The 18,387-nt window shown below is 33.8% G+C and overlaps 1 protein-coding gene across 1 annotated transcript in view; it reads left to right on the plus strand.

Annotated features, from left to right (window-relative positions):
- The window catches only part of sptlc2a (serine palmitoyltransferase, long chain base subunit 2a), a 56,954-nt gene that overhangs the window by 13,047 nt on the left and 25,520 nt on the right, over positions 1 to 18,387 (plus strand). Inside the window, 4 exon segments of the mRNA NM_001020619.2 lie at positions 2,209 to 2,302; positions 5,747 to 5,852; positions 5,965 to 6,184; positions 7,862 to 7,988. Coding sequence (NP_001018455.2) covers positions 2,209 to 2,302; positions 5,747 to 5,852; positions 5,965 to 6,184; positions 7,862 to 7,988 — 547 coding nt within the window.

Below are 18,387 nucleotides of genomic sequence, written 5' to 3' on the forward strand. Positions count from 1 at the left end.
TTTGGCACCGCTAACAATTTAACTACAAGTTCAAATTTATCCATCAAACTGCTGTAAACAGCCACAATCTTCAGCAGTGCTGCTATGTCTCTCCATGCGACCGCTTTTCCAGTTCTACATCTCAAATAATGAACTCGCAAAAGATATGTGAATGTTTATATATATGTGTGAAAGACACGTGTCAGAGGTTCTGCTGTGTGCTTTTCATTTTCTGTCTGACTCAAACTGATACAGCTAACAACCAATCTGACGAATCACAACATATTATGCTAGCTGACTAATCAGAGCCTCTTAAGGGCAGGCCTTTTAGAGGAACTAGGAAATATGACGGTCGTTTTCATGTTAGCAGAGTAGTTGTATATAAATTCAAAATAAGATATATGAAAAAATAATGTGATTTTCTACAAATGAAGCATGAGCACACATTGCATCTTATAAACACAGCCAAGCCTTCAAAATACACTCTGGGCCACCCCTTTAAATGAAAGCTTTTTAGATTGAAAATATTCAGCTGACAATTTGAATGAAAATAGTAGAAAATATAAAGTAGAAAGATTGAACACAATAATTAGTTACTATTTTAGAGCAGCACTTTGTTCAATTGAGATTTTGATAGGTTACAATGTAACCCCGTATCCTAACAATACGCTACATGACAAGATTTTCAGTGATAAGAAATTTGGCTGTTTGCACCAGACAAAACACAACAAAAATTTAAATACAGCCATTCAGAAACACAGAATATGCACTCACGAAATGGTGAGGTTTATAATCTAATTTATACATATTAACCCTCTTTAACATTATTAAGTGAACATGCTGAATCACTCATATGTGTTTAGTTTTAAAGTTCAATTTCAAACGGTTCATTTTATTTTCAAGATTTGCTACTGCTTTCAGTAGTATGGTAAAAAATGTCTTGTCAAATGACATTCAAACTCGCATTGTTACATAGTCATAGTCTTCTGTTGTTCACCTGTGCGAAATAGACGCCATTTCTAATATGTCAATTCGAGGAGTTGGTTAGAACAAAAACTCATTTTAATATGAAAAATATTCCTTCAATCAGCTGTTGCTTTTATTTAGAACACTGTTTAAATCACTCATTCCTGTCTTCAATCTGGCAACCTACCCGCGTGTTTGTTTTGATCTAGGAGTGCAATACTTGGCACTGGGTGTCAAACTTACATACTGCACCTTTAAAGCTAAAAATATATTTAAATAGTTACAAATATTTATATTTTAATAAATTCTGCTTTTTAAACTTTGTTTATCAAACAAAATAAAACCATGGATATCTTAATATCTCAAGCAACTTAAAAATAGTGTGCATTCCCTCCATGTGCATGGCTTTTTACTGTAATTTCAGTAATGAGTAATCACAGCTTCTAAATTTACCCAAAGCCACTACAATTTTACTCAAGGTTTTCACAGATCATTACAGATTCCCCTCAAGCCACTTTTAGTTTCGAAGCTCATTTATTAAGCACTGACAGTCATCGGTCGTGGCCTAATGTTTAAAGAGTTCGACTAAAGGTCGCAGGTTCAGGTCCTGGCACAACACAGCCCACTGCTCCAGATAAGTTTGCTAAACTAACTAAATGCAATGTGACACTGCAAGCTTCAATAAATACCTTTTTTTCCCCTTGTTAAAAGAAGTTTTTGTACTAACCATCCATGATGTGATGTGAAATTTATATTTTAGAAACTTTTTATTTCTGCATCATTGCTGCTGGACAACAGCATATGATAATGATCACTTTAGATGCTTTTTTTCAGTGTTTAATGCTAGTAATGTGAGTTTGCCATTACAGGTGACATTTATTGCCATACTGACAGCAGAAGCAGATAGTTTACCACTCATCTTGAAAATAACATAAGGATAGGATATATAGTTTAGGACCATATAATTTAAAAATAAAAGTTAGAACTGTGACTCAGCTAAAACAAACTTACATCAGTCACACAGCTTGTTAATAATGTATTTAATAATTACATTATAATTATGAAGTGCGTTATTCTGTGTTTCTGAATGGCTCTGCTATTTAAATGTTTTTGTGATCTCACTGGAATCTTGTCACATCACTTATAGCTAGGACATTGTGTAAATAACTTTAAATAAAACCGTCTGCTAAATAAATAAATGTAAATATTTTTATGCACATTTCTTTATGTAAATTTCCACTTAATTTTTTTTTCTGTTTACAGGGATGTCTGATTCTGAGTGATGAGTTAAACCATGCCTCTCTAGTACTGGGAGCTCGTCTTTCAGGCTCCACCATCCGGGTCTTTAAGCACAATAGTGAGTTTGCACATTTCTTTTCTTGCCATAAATGCATGTCTAAACACCCACACTCATTATTCTCAGCTGTAAACAACACATGTAAAGATAGCTATAAGTTGAGTTCCGATGTATACAAAACATCACCATGCTTTTAGCTTTTGCATGCACTCTTTTTGCATGCAAATGTGACAGGATAAAGGTTAATCTCCACTGCTGTGTGGATATCTGTTATGTTATTGTACAAAATAAACCTGATTTAACATCCACAAAGCGGGATTAAAACAGGTGATTTTATTTATAACAGATTTTATTTCCCGGTTGCTTTGTGCACGTCCTGTCTTGTTGATATGAGTATACACGTGACTCCCTGGACTTGTTAATATGCAGCTGTCAATCAATTCGATGGGCGGGGGAACTGCACTCCTACGTCAAGTATATCTGAAAACCGCTGCAGTTGGTCCACCGTTTTTATTTTGTTAAATTGAGGGGAAAAAAAGGACTGGTTGTGTTTATATCACCCCAATATGACAGCCTATACGCTATATCTACACACATGTCTTGCCAAACAGCTTGAAAAGTAGATTTTTCACCATAGGTGCCCTTTAAATATTCAGTCTGAAATAACATGCAAGTATGGCTCAGTAATAAGTGTAATTCCTGCACTTCGCTGGCCAAGCAGCACTAAGCATACAGTAGTCGCTTTAAAACAAGCACGTGAGTGAGTGAGACCAGCAATCCTTGCATGCATGAAATATTGCACATTATGACAAGTTTTGCTTGCTACACAACTGTAAACATGCTAGATTATAATATAGTTTTACATTCAGAATTGTAGTGTTTTTAAGTACTGTTAAGTTTTCTAACTGGCGTATGACATGATCTGGTGGGTTGTCTACTGTCATCTTTAAGGTGCGTGTTCATGATTTCAGGAGGGGTAGCTTTGGATGGCATTGTGCTTTCAAAGCTTTTATGCTAACGGATAGCATTTTGGCAGATTACCTACTGAACCTTTTAATATTATTATTTTTCAGTTGGCTATAGAACAAAGCACTGTTATGCAATGACTTGCTTAAATAACTTGCCTAGTTATCCTAATAACCTAGGTAACCCTTTTGTGCTTTTGGGGATGTTTTCATCCACTCTAGGTTGATTTTTAAGGCTTCATTTGGCCACAACTTTCTCTGTGTTTCAACAACTGGAATGATTTTTGGAGGTAAATCTTTTTTTGACGGGTATTTTGGCAAAATTCTTTAGAAAGTTTTAAAAAATTCCACAATACACTCTGGCCAAATTTACCACCCTTTCGTTATGTTTGTGGATGTTTATGCCCCGTTGACCTTCGATATAATGACATTGTATGCAAAGCCATGACAGCAAAAGACCTTTGTGCACTTACCTTGATATGTCTGAGAAAATCAAGAAAAGCCCCTCAGCTCTCAGAACTTAGTGAATGTAGTAAGTGTATTTATGCACACTATAATGTGCTGTTTTACTCCATAGAAACGTTTTGCTCAAGCCTATCTAGAGGGTCAGTGCTGCCAACTGATGATTAGCAGTAAAAATACAAATTGTACTTCTTCCCACCAGTAGAAACCAGCAACAATCAAGAATGCATGATTATTTTGTGTCATGGCTTTTCAATCAAAAATTGTCCTCATAATGTAAGTCAGTGGGGCAAAAACGGCTATGAACAATGAAAAATGAAAGGTTAGTCAATAGAACAGAACACAAGTTAAGTTAATTTTGCTTTAAGCAGAATACTTGTTTCTCTTAAAATAACTTTAAAAATATTATGTACTGTTACCAGAGATTAGTATAGCTTATGTTTAAAAATGTGTTGGGAAGTATTTTTTTGTCAAAAAAGCTGTTGTGAAATATTTAAAAAATAATTTCTAATATTTTGATTTTGTAGATGTGTGTTTAAAATCTTGAAACTGAGACCTTGAAGTTTTGCAAGATCGCTTGTTGTATGGATTGTTTATTTTAGTTAATGTCCAGCCAAACCACAATTAATGCAGATTTTAATACTAGAAAGGTCAACTCCTTATCACATTTAGCTGTGTTATTCTAAATGAATCATTTAAATTGGCAATGCTGACAGATGACTGTCAGTGCTTAATAAATGAGCCTCTAAACTAAGAGTAACATGAGGGGAATCTGTAATGATCCTTGAAAACCTCGAGTTGTAGAGGCTTTGGGGAAACTTTAGCACTTCTGATTACTTATTACTGAAATGCTTGGAGCAGTTCATTCACTGACAGTTTCTAATCCGTTTATGCGTGTGGTTCACTAATTTACAGCCAAAGATGCAGGCAATATTTGACTACAGAAAACCTCATGCTTTTCATATGACCGATAAATGACACTCACTTTATCAGGAGCTGCTGTTACCAGTATTATTATTATTATTATTATTATTGTAGTATTATTTAAAGCAGTTTTTTGCAACAATTGGTTGATTTTTTAAAAAAAAAATATTTTATTATTAATTTTTTTTTGTGTCTATCAAAGAATTCTGTCCTATATAAATGAATGAATATTTATTTATTTTCTGGCTGTAGCAGCAGTATTAATAATAATTTATTTTGTATTTTATTTATTATATTAATACTTTTATTATTATTGTTGTTATGAAACTCGCTATTATAAAAGTGTATTTTGACTGTGTATCTGTATATATAAATTATTTATACCCCTGGCAAATTCTGACCTAAAGTTTTTGTTAAAATGTAAATAAAAGCTGATGAATATTTTTACCCACAATCATGCCTTGATGCAATGATGGCTTATTATCTTTTAGGAGAAGCCTGTGCCATTTCCTGTCAAAAAAAGCAAGAACTTGCTGGTTGAATAAAAGTAACTGAGTCAGAATTTGCTAGGGGTATGCATAATTTCTTGACAGTATACATGTGTGTGTGTGTGTGTGTGTGTGTGTGTTTGAGTATCAAATTAAAGTGACATTTAAATATATTTGTAAATAGCTAAAAAAAAACATATATATTTTTGAAAATGTCCATCAAAAAAAAAAAAAAAAAAAAAGTAATCACAATTTTTTCCAGATCATTAAGCAGCTCATCTTTCAATATTTTTCACCAATGTAATTATTAATAATGTTATACATGAGCACAAAAACGGTTTATTGGAATTCCGAATTTTTATATAATGCAGATTTTGTATAAATAAATAAGGTTTATATAATGCTGAAGACAAAAATAATGCCTTTAAAAAAATTTGCTTAGCTATCACATAAGTAAATGACATTAAAATAGAAAAGATTTAATTTTAATTTTTAACAATATTTCATGATATTTCAGTTTTTGTTATATTTGTAACTTTGTTAACCTACTGCATATTCAACAATCAAATATACCAACACCAGACATTTGAAAGGTACTGCACTGAATGTTACTGTATATTACTGAATGTTATCAGCCTACTAATATTTTATTATTTTTCATCCAGATATGCAGAGCCTGGAGAAATTACTCAGAGACGCAATCGTTCATGGCCAACCTCGAACACATCGACCGTGGAAGAAAATCCTTATTCTTGTAGAGGGAATCTACAGGTGATTAAACTCCTACTTTCTAAGAATAAATCTAAAGTTTTGATCATGATGTTTCACAGTTTACTCATTCAATAAAAGTTCACACATTTCAAAGTTAAATGTTCCTTCTCAGTATGGAGGGCTCCATAATTCGGCTGCCAGAAGTTATAGCTCTGAAAAAGAAGTACAAAGCCTACCTTTACCTGGACGAAGCCCACAGTATTGGCGCTTTGGGACCCGGCGGTCGAGGGGTGGTGGAGTATTTCGGACTCGACCCCAGAGATGTAGACATCATGATGGGCACTTTCACAAAGAGCTTTGGGGCTGCTGGAGGATACATAGGAGGGAGGAAGGTATGATTTAAAAAAATATGGTAGTAATGAAAATTTAAAGCTGGGCGCTTAAACGAAAACTAGTTTCATGTGTATTTTATCAGTAAAGCTGGTTTTAGTAAATCTCCTGCAGCATTTACTACACAGTTGAGTAGTAGTACACTGACTAACTACATAAACTCGCATTCAAAATTGACATTGATTTGAGTGGACGACAATGAGATAATGTTAACCATTCTGTGGTAATGACAGCTGTTTGCATTTATTTCTCAGTGAATTACAGCTTTGTGCAGTAAATGCTATTCGTAAAAATACCAAATAAAGCAACAAGTTTTTACTCTAAACTTCAAAACTTCAGTCAAGTGTTTGAATGGAATCTGTCTATAAGACAATTCTGTAATCATGTGATTATTAGTCGCACTGAAAGCAGTTGAAATCTTCTGTTTTCTGAATAGTTTGGTGATTTCAGTGTTGCCAACTATTTCCAATAAAAAGTAGCTTAAGGCTGCCCGAAAAGTAGCTAAATGTAATTTACATATCAGTGACATCATCACGTAGTATCTGACAAGCATTAGTCCGTTATGTCTCTACTCTCTAAGGTGCCATGTACTATATTATATTAAAACATTACATCCAGATGCACAATAAATAGGTTCTTATTAACATATTACTTTGTGTGATGACGTCATTGCATAATTAAAAAAAAATCATTTTATGTAGTATACTAAATAATTAATGTTTTCTCAAATTGACTGTCCATCTCGGCAAAAACAATATTTGAAATATGTCCATTTTAGATATGTATGAAAAATATAGTTGAGTATTTGTAAAAGTAATACAAACACTTTTTGATAAGAACTTTTTATTTTTAGAACTGATAATGAACAGTTACAATTTTTAAACAATCACAGCTTGTGTACTTTTTTTACTTGTGAAATTAACACAATTGTGAAAGTGACACCAATTATAGCACTATTAAAATTTATTGATACTTAAATTAACAACAATTATACATGTTAACAAATATCAGTAAATTAACTGTTATGGAAAACAGTCTGAGCTTGCAATTTACTCTACTGAGTAAAGCCCGCAGCCACTTCTCCTTTGAGTCACTTTTTAAAAATTGCTAAAAGTAGCCAAATGAATGTTAAAAATTGCTAAATTTGTTGCTAGGTGCTTTTTGAAAAAAAAAGTTGCTAGGGTAGTATGAAAAGTTGCTAAATCTAGCAACAAAATTGCTAAGTTCTTCTTTGTGGGTGTTTGGTGAAGCGCACCTTCTGGCCTGTGCAGGATATTTACTGCTGATTGTACAACTGTGGTTACATGAAAAATATTTGCTCAACAATAGCAGCTTTGCTTGATTGTACTTGCAATTTCATTTCAGTAAATCACCCAGCTCTGTGAATTACATTCATTTATTTATTTTTAAAGCTGTTTCATATTTTAAAATGTATTTTGTTGTTGTTATGGCAAAGGCTATTCTAGTTTTTATGATCTTTAGAAATTATTCTGATATTCTGATTTGATGCTCGGGAAGCAGAATTACAATACTGTACTGTCTTTTGTGATCAATTCAATACAAAAAGGTTGAAATACATTTGAACAATAGTGTGCATTTGCTTTTATTCTTCTTGAACTCAGTTCTATATAATCTATAAAATATTTATGCATTATGAAATTTGCTTTGTTTTTCTTCAGGATTTGATAGACTACTTGCGAACTCACTCCCACAGTGCTGTTTATGCCTCCTCCATGTCTGCTCCTGTTGTGGAGCAAATCATCACTTCTATGAAGTGCATTATGGGAGAGGATGGAACGACAATAGGTAAGTGTTACTCCTGTTTCTTTGATTTAATTTAAGATTTTACAAAAAAAAAAAAAGCAAGATTAGAGACAACCTAAAATAATACTCATCATTTACTCTTCGTTTGCCCTCATGTCATCCCAGTGCCATATGATGTTATTTATTCAAGAAAATACAAAATAAAATTGAGGAATATACTGAACACAAGCATTCTTGATGGATGTGTTCAGATGCTTAAATCAATTTGTAGAGAACGATAGAAATATTTTCACTTCTGAAGAGTTGAATACAAAAATCAAAGTTGTTTCACCAAATAATACAATTCCAACTAATAAAATCAGCTGTTAATTAAACTCTGAAGCAAAACAACAACAAAATATACAACAAAATGTAATCCAGTATTTGTAGTGGATTAAAAAAAAAACTTTTTAAAAATTGTCCTAAAACTATAAGGGGTGTAGTTCAATAGTTTTAGGACAACTTCCATGAAAGACTTTGATCCATTTCAAACGTTGACTACCATATATATATATATATATATATATATAATTTTTTATTTGTAAACTGGAAGAAGCATTATCAGATTGTTATGTAGTTAAACAAATATAAACACTTTTAACATACCTAGTAAATACAGGTAAAGAAAATAAATCATCATTTAAAGTCTATCAAAAAACTTTTTTATTCAATAGTTTTAGGACAACTTTGATGAAAGGGTTTGATCTACTTCAAATGTTGACTAGTTTGCATATCTAAATTTGTACATTTTTTAAGTAAATAATTAATAATATGTTCATTGTGTATTGTCAAGCATGTGTTGAGTGAACCACAAGGTGGCAGCATTGACTTAAACATAGATCATTAGTTTCCAATGGTGTAAATGAAAGGTCTTCAGGCTGCTTAACATTACAAATGTGCATTTATTAACCAATCAAATGTTCAATGATGTGCTAGAACTTTCATATTGCAACAAATAATCAAACTGCCAATGAAAGCAGTATTAAATCAAGAATTTTCTGTTCTGTTTGTAAGCGTTCTGCTTAAATCATCTCAGCATTCAGTCACTATTCTGCAGTCTCTCCTTTTTTGCATCTGGCAATCAGTCGTACAGTAAACAGTCACGGTGTCTTCCTCTGTATGTAATTTCCTGTTCTCACGTACGGTACATCTGCACATCATTCACCGAAAAACGTCTCTTTACTTTATCAGCTCCATTGTTCTTGTCTTTGCTTTATGGTTCGTTTTATTTCCCAGTGAACATGCGCTCTTAAAGTTTGTTTGCTCTGTGTGCTCTGGATAAACTTGGCCCAGAAATCGAAATAAGTGTTTCTCAAGGACCTCTTTGAAGTCGAGTGGAGAGATCTGTCGATGTGAGAATTTTTTTTGTTGTTGTATTTTTTTAGTCTTCATACAATTTCCCAGCGCTCATGAAATGAGACTGATTAGTTCAACAGCTGTACACAGACTTCGTCCAGGTAAAATATTTAGCTCGGAGTTTAAACCTCAGAAATGTGTTAACAATTACCCAAGTAACTAGTGTGATCTGGCTGTTCGGTTTGGACTCAGAGCAAAGCCTGTTTTCCTCCTGCCACTCAATCAACACTTGCAGCTTCAAAACACCACGGGCTCTGCTGATTTGCTGGTGTTCAGGTGAAGGGCTTAATATGACTGATATAAGTAATGGATGGGAGATGTTTTCATCTCTCCATGAAGACTTTTTGTTCCTATTATGTTTAAAGATGTCCGCTGAGAAACTCTTGCTGTTTCCCATTGACTTTTCTCTGCTCTTTCACCTGTTGATGGACTTCTTGACTTTTTTTTTTTTCCAATATGTTTATTGATTTTTTTCCTTTTCACCCCATCAACTAGGCATACAGACAACAATGCAGCCTACACAGCACATACCTACACCCTTTCTATATATATGTATATACACCCATACATACATACAAAAAAAATAATAATAATATATATATATATATACATACACATATATATATATATATATATATATATACATACACATAGTAATAAATATATACATACACATACATACACACACATACGCACATACATACATATACAATATTTGAATTATATATATGTGTGACATGAACAATAACGCAATAATACAAAAGAAAAAGAAAAAAGAAAAAAAGAAAAGAAAAAAAAAAAAAAAAAAAAGGGAAGAGAAAAAAAAGGAAGAAAAAAAAGGTATTAATAAATAAAAAACATGTTTACAAACACACAATTTACATAATATTCATATATGGTTCCCAAAGATAGTCAAAGTTCTTCTGCTTGCCTTTGATGATATAAGTTAGTCTCTCCAGTCCAATACAGTTCAATATTTCTTTTTTCCACATTTCTATGGATGGAGCATCCATGTGTTTCCAGTATAATGCAATAGCCCTTCTAGCTTGAAGGAAACCAAAATCCAAAATTCTTGTATTTCCAATTGTAAGTTCCTTAGGATACAACCCAAGAATACAGAGCTTGGCATTTAAAGGAATTTTAATATTAAACATGTCTGACATACATACAGTTATATCTTTCCAAAACTTTTGTATTTTAGGACATTGCCAGAGGCAGTGATATAGTGTACCTTTATCATCTAAACATTTAGAACACACATCTGGAATATTAGCAGACATATGATGAAGTTTCACAGGGGTTATATACATTCTCATTAACCATTTATATTGAAGTAGTTTAAACCTGGTATTTATTGTTTACGTTTGAGCTTTTAAGCAAACATAATTCCAGTCTGCCTCGTCTATCTCCTCTTGCATATCTGCTTTCCAGGCATTTAATTTATCCAATGTTGATTCATTACTATGTTTGACCATAAAATTGTAATATATAGAAACATGACCTCTTCCTTCTAAATTTTGGATAGTTATCTCCTCCAATTTTGATAAAGATGGTATACAACTAATCTGTGTTTCTTTTGATGACATGTAACTTTTTAACTGTAGGTATTTAAAGAAATGTTTTTTAGGAACCACATATTTTTTACATAAAAGCTCAAAGGAAAGTAAAATCCCATCTTCATACAAATCTCTTATACTTTGGATGCCTCTTGTATTCCACAACTTGAAACCTCCATCTTTATTACCAGGAATAAATTGTTTATTACCCCAGATAGGAGTGAACTGTGACGACAATTTGGGTACATTATCTATATGTTTATGAGAGGAATGCCAAATTGAAATTGTATTTTTTAGAAATGGATTTTTGGTATTTTTTTTCAGTGACTTAATATCTGATGAATATAAATACATTTTTAATGGTAAATCTGGGGTGGAGGTTTGTTCAATATCTACCCATGCTGGGGGCGTTGTTGTGTAGAAATAATATACTGCTGTGGTCAGCTGGGCAGCCATGTAATACCATCTGAAATTTGGAAATTGCAGACCTCCCCTTTCATAAGGTAAATGTAATAGCTTGAGGCGAAGTCTGGCTTTTCTGTCATTCCAAATGAACTGGGCAAGCAGTTTATTTAGTTTATCATAAAATGTATTTGGTAACGGTAGTGGGAGTGTTTGAAAATAATATAAAAATTTAGGTAAAATAGACATTTTTATTATATTAATTCGGCCAATCATAGATATTGGTAGATTTGACCATTTTTGTAATACTTTAGTGGTTCTGTCCATAAGGGGATCATAGTTTGTTGATACAATTTTATTAAGGTCGGGGATAATTTTAACACCTAAATAACTAAAACCATCAGTAGTTACTCTAAATGGAGTCTTTATTGTGGGCTTATGTCTTTCTTCTTCATTTAGAAATAATAATACTGACTTTGAGTTGTTAATTTTATATCCAGAAACAAGTCCAAAATTTTCAATTAGTTTCATAATTTTAGGAATAGTATTTAACAAATCTGTCATAAATAGTATTATGTCATCTGCAAATAAAGAAATGCGGTGATCTTTCCTCCCAATTGTAATACCTGATATCTCTGGATTTGTTCTTACTGACATAGCTAAAGGCTCAACTGCCAGTACAAATAACAGTGGGGACAAGGGGCATCCTTGACGGGTAGATCGCTGCAAATTAAAAGGTTTTGAAATTATATTATTGGTTAGTATTTCAACAGTTGGGCTTGTATACAAAAGCCGAATCCATTTAAGAAATGTTTCACCAAGTCCAAATCTTGGGAGCACTTCAAAAAGATAGTCCCATTCTATCCGGTCAAATGCTTGGCATGCATCTATTGATAGCATTGCTGTATTTTTCTTATTATGTTTCTCATATAATATATTCAAGACCCTTCTGATATTATGGTATCCCTGTCTTTTTTGTATAAAACCTTGTTGATCATCAGCAATTAACTGAGGGAGGTACTGGTCTAGTCTTTTAGAAAGTATTTTGCAAAGTATCTTTATATCACATCCCATTAAGCTAATGGGTCTGTAAGACGAGCATTCGGTTGGGGGTTTATTAGGTTTTAATATTAAAGTTATTATTGCTAATCTTAATGAGTCGGGAAGCATTCCTACTTTAAATGATTCTTCATACATATCTAATAATGGCCTTAAAAGTTGTTTTTTAAATGTTTTATAGAATTCAATAGGAAGACCGTCCGGTCCTGGTGCTTTGCCACTATTCATATCACCAATAGCTTCACTAAGATCTTCTACAGTTAATGGACTATCTAGTGTTGTCTTTTCATCCTCTGATAAGGTCCTGAATTGTAACTGATCCAGAAATATTTTTTTCACATTAATATTTTTATTACTTTCAGATTTATATAGAGTTTGGTAAAAATCACTAAACCGTTCATTAATCTCTTTTGAATCTGAAGTTAAATTTCCAGATTTCGATTTTATACTTTTAATTGTCCTTTCAGATTGCATTTTCTTTATCCTCCATGCTAATAATTTACCAGCTTTTTCCCCTTGATCGTAATACATTTGTTTGGTCCATAAAAGACTTTTTGCCACTTTTTCAATTGCTAGCTTATCATAATTGGCTCTCATAATAGCTAAATTATGTAATTTGTCAGGGTTATTATCAATACTAATTTCAATTTCATATTTTTTAATTTGGTCTTCTAGTAATTTCAATTCTTGATTTTTTTGTTTCGTTTTGGCGCTTGTGTAACTTATAAATTCTCCCCTTATATAGGCCTTGAAAGCTTCCCATCTAATATTAGCCGTAGTTTCATTTGTGTTTAATTCAAAATATTGGTCAATACTCTTTTCTACAAATGTAGTAAAATCTGGGTCTTTTAACAAGTAGGTTTGTAACCTCCATCTAGGATGACGATCAACCGTACCTAAATGAATTTCCAGAGACACTGCTGCATGATCACTAATTACTATGCTGTTTACCAGCATTTCTTTATGTTTGGCAAAAGTTCCATTGAAATAAGAAAATAATCGATCCTTGAATGGGTTTTATATGTACTTGAGTAGCAAGAATATTCTTTTTTACTTGGGTTTAATCTTCTCCATATTTCAATTAAGCTTAAGTCTTTCATATAACCAATTACCATTTTCCTATTTTGAATATGAGTTGTATCAATTTGAGTGGACCTATCCAATTTTGGATCGAGTGTACAATTAAAATCTCCTCCAATTATATTAAATCCCTCTAATGCAGACACAGTCAGAAAGACTTTCTCAAAAAAGGGAGTATTATCATTGGGACCATAAATATTTATTAAGTTTATTTTTTGTTTTAAAATATTTCCTTGAACAATAATATATCTTCCTGAAGGGTCTTGAATAGTTTTTGTTACTTGTAATGATAGAGACCTATGAATAAGAATAGCTACACCCCTTGCATGTGAGTTAAAGGTTGCATGAAATACCTGGCCTGGCCATCTTCTACCCAAGCTATGGATATCGGACGCAGTTAAATGTGTCTCCTGCAAAAAAACTATTTTAGATTTGAGATAAATTAATCTATTCAGCACTAATTTTAGTTTTATCAATTTTCTTATCCCCCGGACATTCCAACTTGTAATTATAATATTTTCTAAGGTACTACTTTGTTTTGTTTTATCCATAGGTTATAGTCCCAGTATACAAAGAAAGAAAAGAAAAGAAAAAGATAAAATAAAATTGTAAGAAGATAAAATAATAAATGGGAAAGGAAAAAATAAAAAATGAATAAAAAAAATAAAAAAAATTGGTGGTGTGAGTGCAAACGATTCCCTCCCCCCTTACATTTTTAACTCTGGCATTTTCAACAAAAATGCCTAACCCTCCCCTTGATTGGAAACGCTGGGGACGCTGATCCACAGTCTTCGAGGAGCAACTAGTCTGCGTAGCCCAGCCCATGACCTTCAACCGTGCAAAATCATCTTACTTTTTGCACGTATTACCAAACATAAAAGTGTATTTTAAACATATAGAACATATAGAACAATACCCTTTGAATATTAAACCAACGATAATACCCAATACAATCCTATTAGGTTAACTTATATACCAAAGTGACATAAATTACCTTTACAAATTATAACGTTATTAACTTAAACAACAACTTTTATAACGTTATATTTTAAACACAACCCTACTGTAACATCTACGTCGATCGTCCACCGTTGACCACGACTGGTGGAATATTTCTGCAAAGTTTTTGATTAGTCCAGCAGGTAGTCAACAGTAAACCATCCCTTATATTGGCTGCGGGATGCTTTTATAGAATTTCTCGACTTCTTGCGGCTTCGAAAAGAGATGAATCTTGCCATCATGCAACACTCTCAGCTTGCAAGGATTATGTTGAAACCCTCGGAAAGCGTTGATATCCACAAATAGCTTTGTGACTGGGTTGAATCCCCGTCGGATGCGCACCGTCTCCGCCGAAAGATCTTGTGAGAAATAGATCTTTGCCCCATCGTAAGTGATGTCTCGCTTCCTGGATTCACGGTAGACGAATTCCTTCTCTTGAAACTTTAAAAAGCGGATGAGGATTGCTCTGTTTTTGTTGGGCTTTTCAGGTGCTAGCGTGCGGTGAACCCGTTCCAAAGTAAACGTCTTGTCAGGATCCATCTCGAGCCACTGTGGTAGCTTGGCACTTACAAACTCAAAAAGAGACTTTTGGCCTTCGGCACCTTCCCGAATTCCATTAAGCCGAAGGTTTTTCCTTCTGCCTCGATTTTCCAGGTCGTCTGTCTTTGATTCAAGATAAGTTATGCGTTTCATAGCCGAATCGAGGGCAGCCTCTGCTTTCTCAAGTGCCCTTTCCGTATCGTGAATGCGTCCTTCGGCTACTTCTACACGAGCGGCGTTGGAAGAAACATCGCGTTTCATCTCGGACACTTTACTTTCCAGCGCTGACATTGAGCTAGCCATATCGGTCAATCGACTGTCAATGTTGTCCAGCTTGGTTCCGATATCTGCTCTGAGCGATTTCAGTTCACTTAAAACTTCTGTTAAGTTATCCATGTGTGTGGCGTTATCTTCCACTTCACTTGATCCACTCGTCGAAGTTTTAACGGCGGCCTTACGTCCTCGGGTAAAAATGTCACATTGTTTGGTCACGGAAGGTTTTGACATATCAGCGCCGATGTTATTTTCTAAGTTTGATGGTTTTTTTGAGGGTATTTAATTTAGATTTTGCACGGTTTGTCGGAGCTCTCAAATCAAGCTGCCATCTTAGTCCTGGCTACGTGACCCCCCCATCGACTTCTTGACTTTTAGCCGTCTTTTTTGTTTTTGGTTAGATTTATTTTGTGGTCCAGGGGACCGTTCTTCGTACATTGACTATTCAGTTTTCTGGATTCAGTTATTGACAATTTGACATGATCCAGGATCATTTCATTCTTCCAAACCCATCTTAGACTTGTTGTTATAAAAACGGGTGTGCTAGCTCAACCTACTGGGGAGCAGGCTGATTTCATATTGGATTACATCTGGGGCCTCGTATCAACGCTGCGTACACACAAAAACTTTGCATACGCCAGGTTTCACGCTCAAGTTTGGATTTACTAACGATGAAATGAATGTGAGTGTGCGTTGGTCCACGCTAACTTTATGTCTGGCGTATGTGCATTTCTTCTGTGTGTTTGTTTTATTTACATTGGCGACTCCTAGAGGCAATTGTGTTAAATTGCACACTACAAAGCATCTTTGAGCCGTGCAATGGCAGCTGTATGGGATAGGGTCATCCACATGTCTAGCAGGTATATAAGGTTTCCATACCATGCAGTTGACAAGCCAAACATTAAAGCGCTACTTGCAGCAATCGCCAGTTTTTCCCAATGTAATCAGAGCGATCTACTGCACGCACATTGCTGTAAAGGCTCCATCTGAAGATAAATTTGCATAGGCTACGTTAATCGGAAACATTTCTATTAAATAAAAGTGCAAATAATATGTGATGCTCAAATGCGCTTAACATAATACATACACTTATTAATAATTCCTACTTGTCTTCCTCTTGTTAAAGAGTAGGCAAAATCTGATGTGTAGTGGGGGGGAAAATAGAAGAATGAGTTTATAAGACAATGGATTCGAACCGGGGTCATGAATGATAGTGTCAAATAGGGTTGTAACGGTATGAATTTTTTACGGTATGATAATCGTCTAAAACAATACCACGGTTTGACGGTTTCGCGGTATACGGTATGTTACAAATGTTACAAAATAATAGAACAGTGAAGCAAATTTGACTTTTTCCAAATAATATATTTTCAGTTACTATAAACAACACCACTTACAATGAACAAATAAAAAAATAAGAAAATAATAAATAATGTGTCAAAGTCCAAATAAAGTCCAAATAAACATGGTGCAAATCCTCAGTAAAAAAAATAGATATAAATATTTACTATACTATAAATAGTTACATAACAAAACTAGAATCAATATGGAACATCCTCAGGTTTTATGTGCCAGCATGGATATGGTTGTCTGTGGATATGGATTTGGATATGGTTGTCTGCAATGCAGACAAACAGCTGCACCTTCATTTGCGTCTTTTGAAAACGGCAAGAGCAGCAGTTCGTCTTTGCTGTGTCACTGTTTTGTCATGTTTCTGTGCTGCTGTGCATTCAAAAGTACTTAGTATGAGAATTATTTCATGCAAAACTATTTTTTTGCGTTTTATTTAGCTGCACATAAATGTATGCCTATCTCTCATTCAGTGTTGTTCAAAAAGCTCATTGTTGGTCCACAAACAAAAGCGAAACCTATGCTTATTGGTTGTGATATAGCGAGTTTGAACCAATCTGGGCATGGAGGAGGGACTATGCATCAATGTATCGTGTCTGGTTTGTCAGGAGACACAGTGACGAGCGTTTCTTTGTCAAATCAGCGTTGTCAAATTTTGATGACGTAACCGCACTGATTCCGGAGCCTCCGGAGCCGCGAATGTTATGTGATACAGCACTGGAAAGCTGAGATTCTTTTCTTTATGCCAATCTTTGAATTGTATGAATCGGATCAGCGGATCAAAAGTTATTAAACATTTAAGAGCAATACTTATTTTTAGCCGCGGGCGGCTGTCTCGGTCTTTAAGGGTTAAAACCGTTGATATGCAATTGTTCATGGTATGATAATCGTGCACGTTCAAATCGTGGTAGACCATCATACCGGTATATTGTTACAACCCTAGTGTCAAAACATGTTGTCATGCCCTTTACGAGCTACGCCACTTGCACTGATGATGTCCACTCTCTTTAGCTTTGTTGTCTCTGTCGATCAAACGGGCAAATAACACAGTTTTTCTCTGGTCTACCTCCAATAGGAGCACCTCCAATTCACATTCTGTTTAAAGTTTCTCTTTTTGCTCATTAACTGAAATGACTAATGATTATATGATTAAAAAAACAGTTAAGTTACAAATATATACACAATGATATACACAACAAATAAACAAATATATACACAAATGAAAATAATACACAACACAAATGAATGGTTGCTTTCTTGAAACAACACACACATACGTTTGCTACAAGTATTTTCAGCTCCTGGGTTAGTTTCTTCAAGTATCATTCCTTAATTTAAAGAGTTCAGATGCAAAAACTTCTAAATCGTGTCTGAAATTGTCCTCTAATATGAGCATTTTTATCAGGCTCCTGTGAAAATGTTCAGTAACATCCCTTTAATTGCAAAAAAATAAGTATTTTTCCTGGCCTTCAAAGTGAAATATCTCAACATAAATAAAAGAGGCTGAGAAAATGTTTCTTTTTTTTTTTATGGAAACGTCTGACGGCACTTAGAGGTTGTTGCATCTGAACTCTTCGTTTATTCTTTCTTTTTTAAGGCCAGTTAAAATATTTGCAAATATATGACATTATTGATTCTTTGACTCTTTGATTATTTTATGTGGACGTATAGATAGATATATGTTAAAAATGCATATATATATATATTATTTAACAAAATTTACATTACACCCAAAATTCAAGATCTGTCCAAAACTACAAGGAATTGCTTTGCAACAGTATTTGACT

This window comes from Danio rerio, chromosome 17 (assembly GCF_049306965.1).
Source record: "Danio rerio strain Tuebingen ecotype United States chromosome 17, GRCz12tu, whole genome shotgun sequence".
Lineage (NCBI taxonomy): Eukaryota > Metazoa > Chordata > Actinopteri > Cypriniformes > Danionidae > Danio > Danio rerio.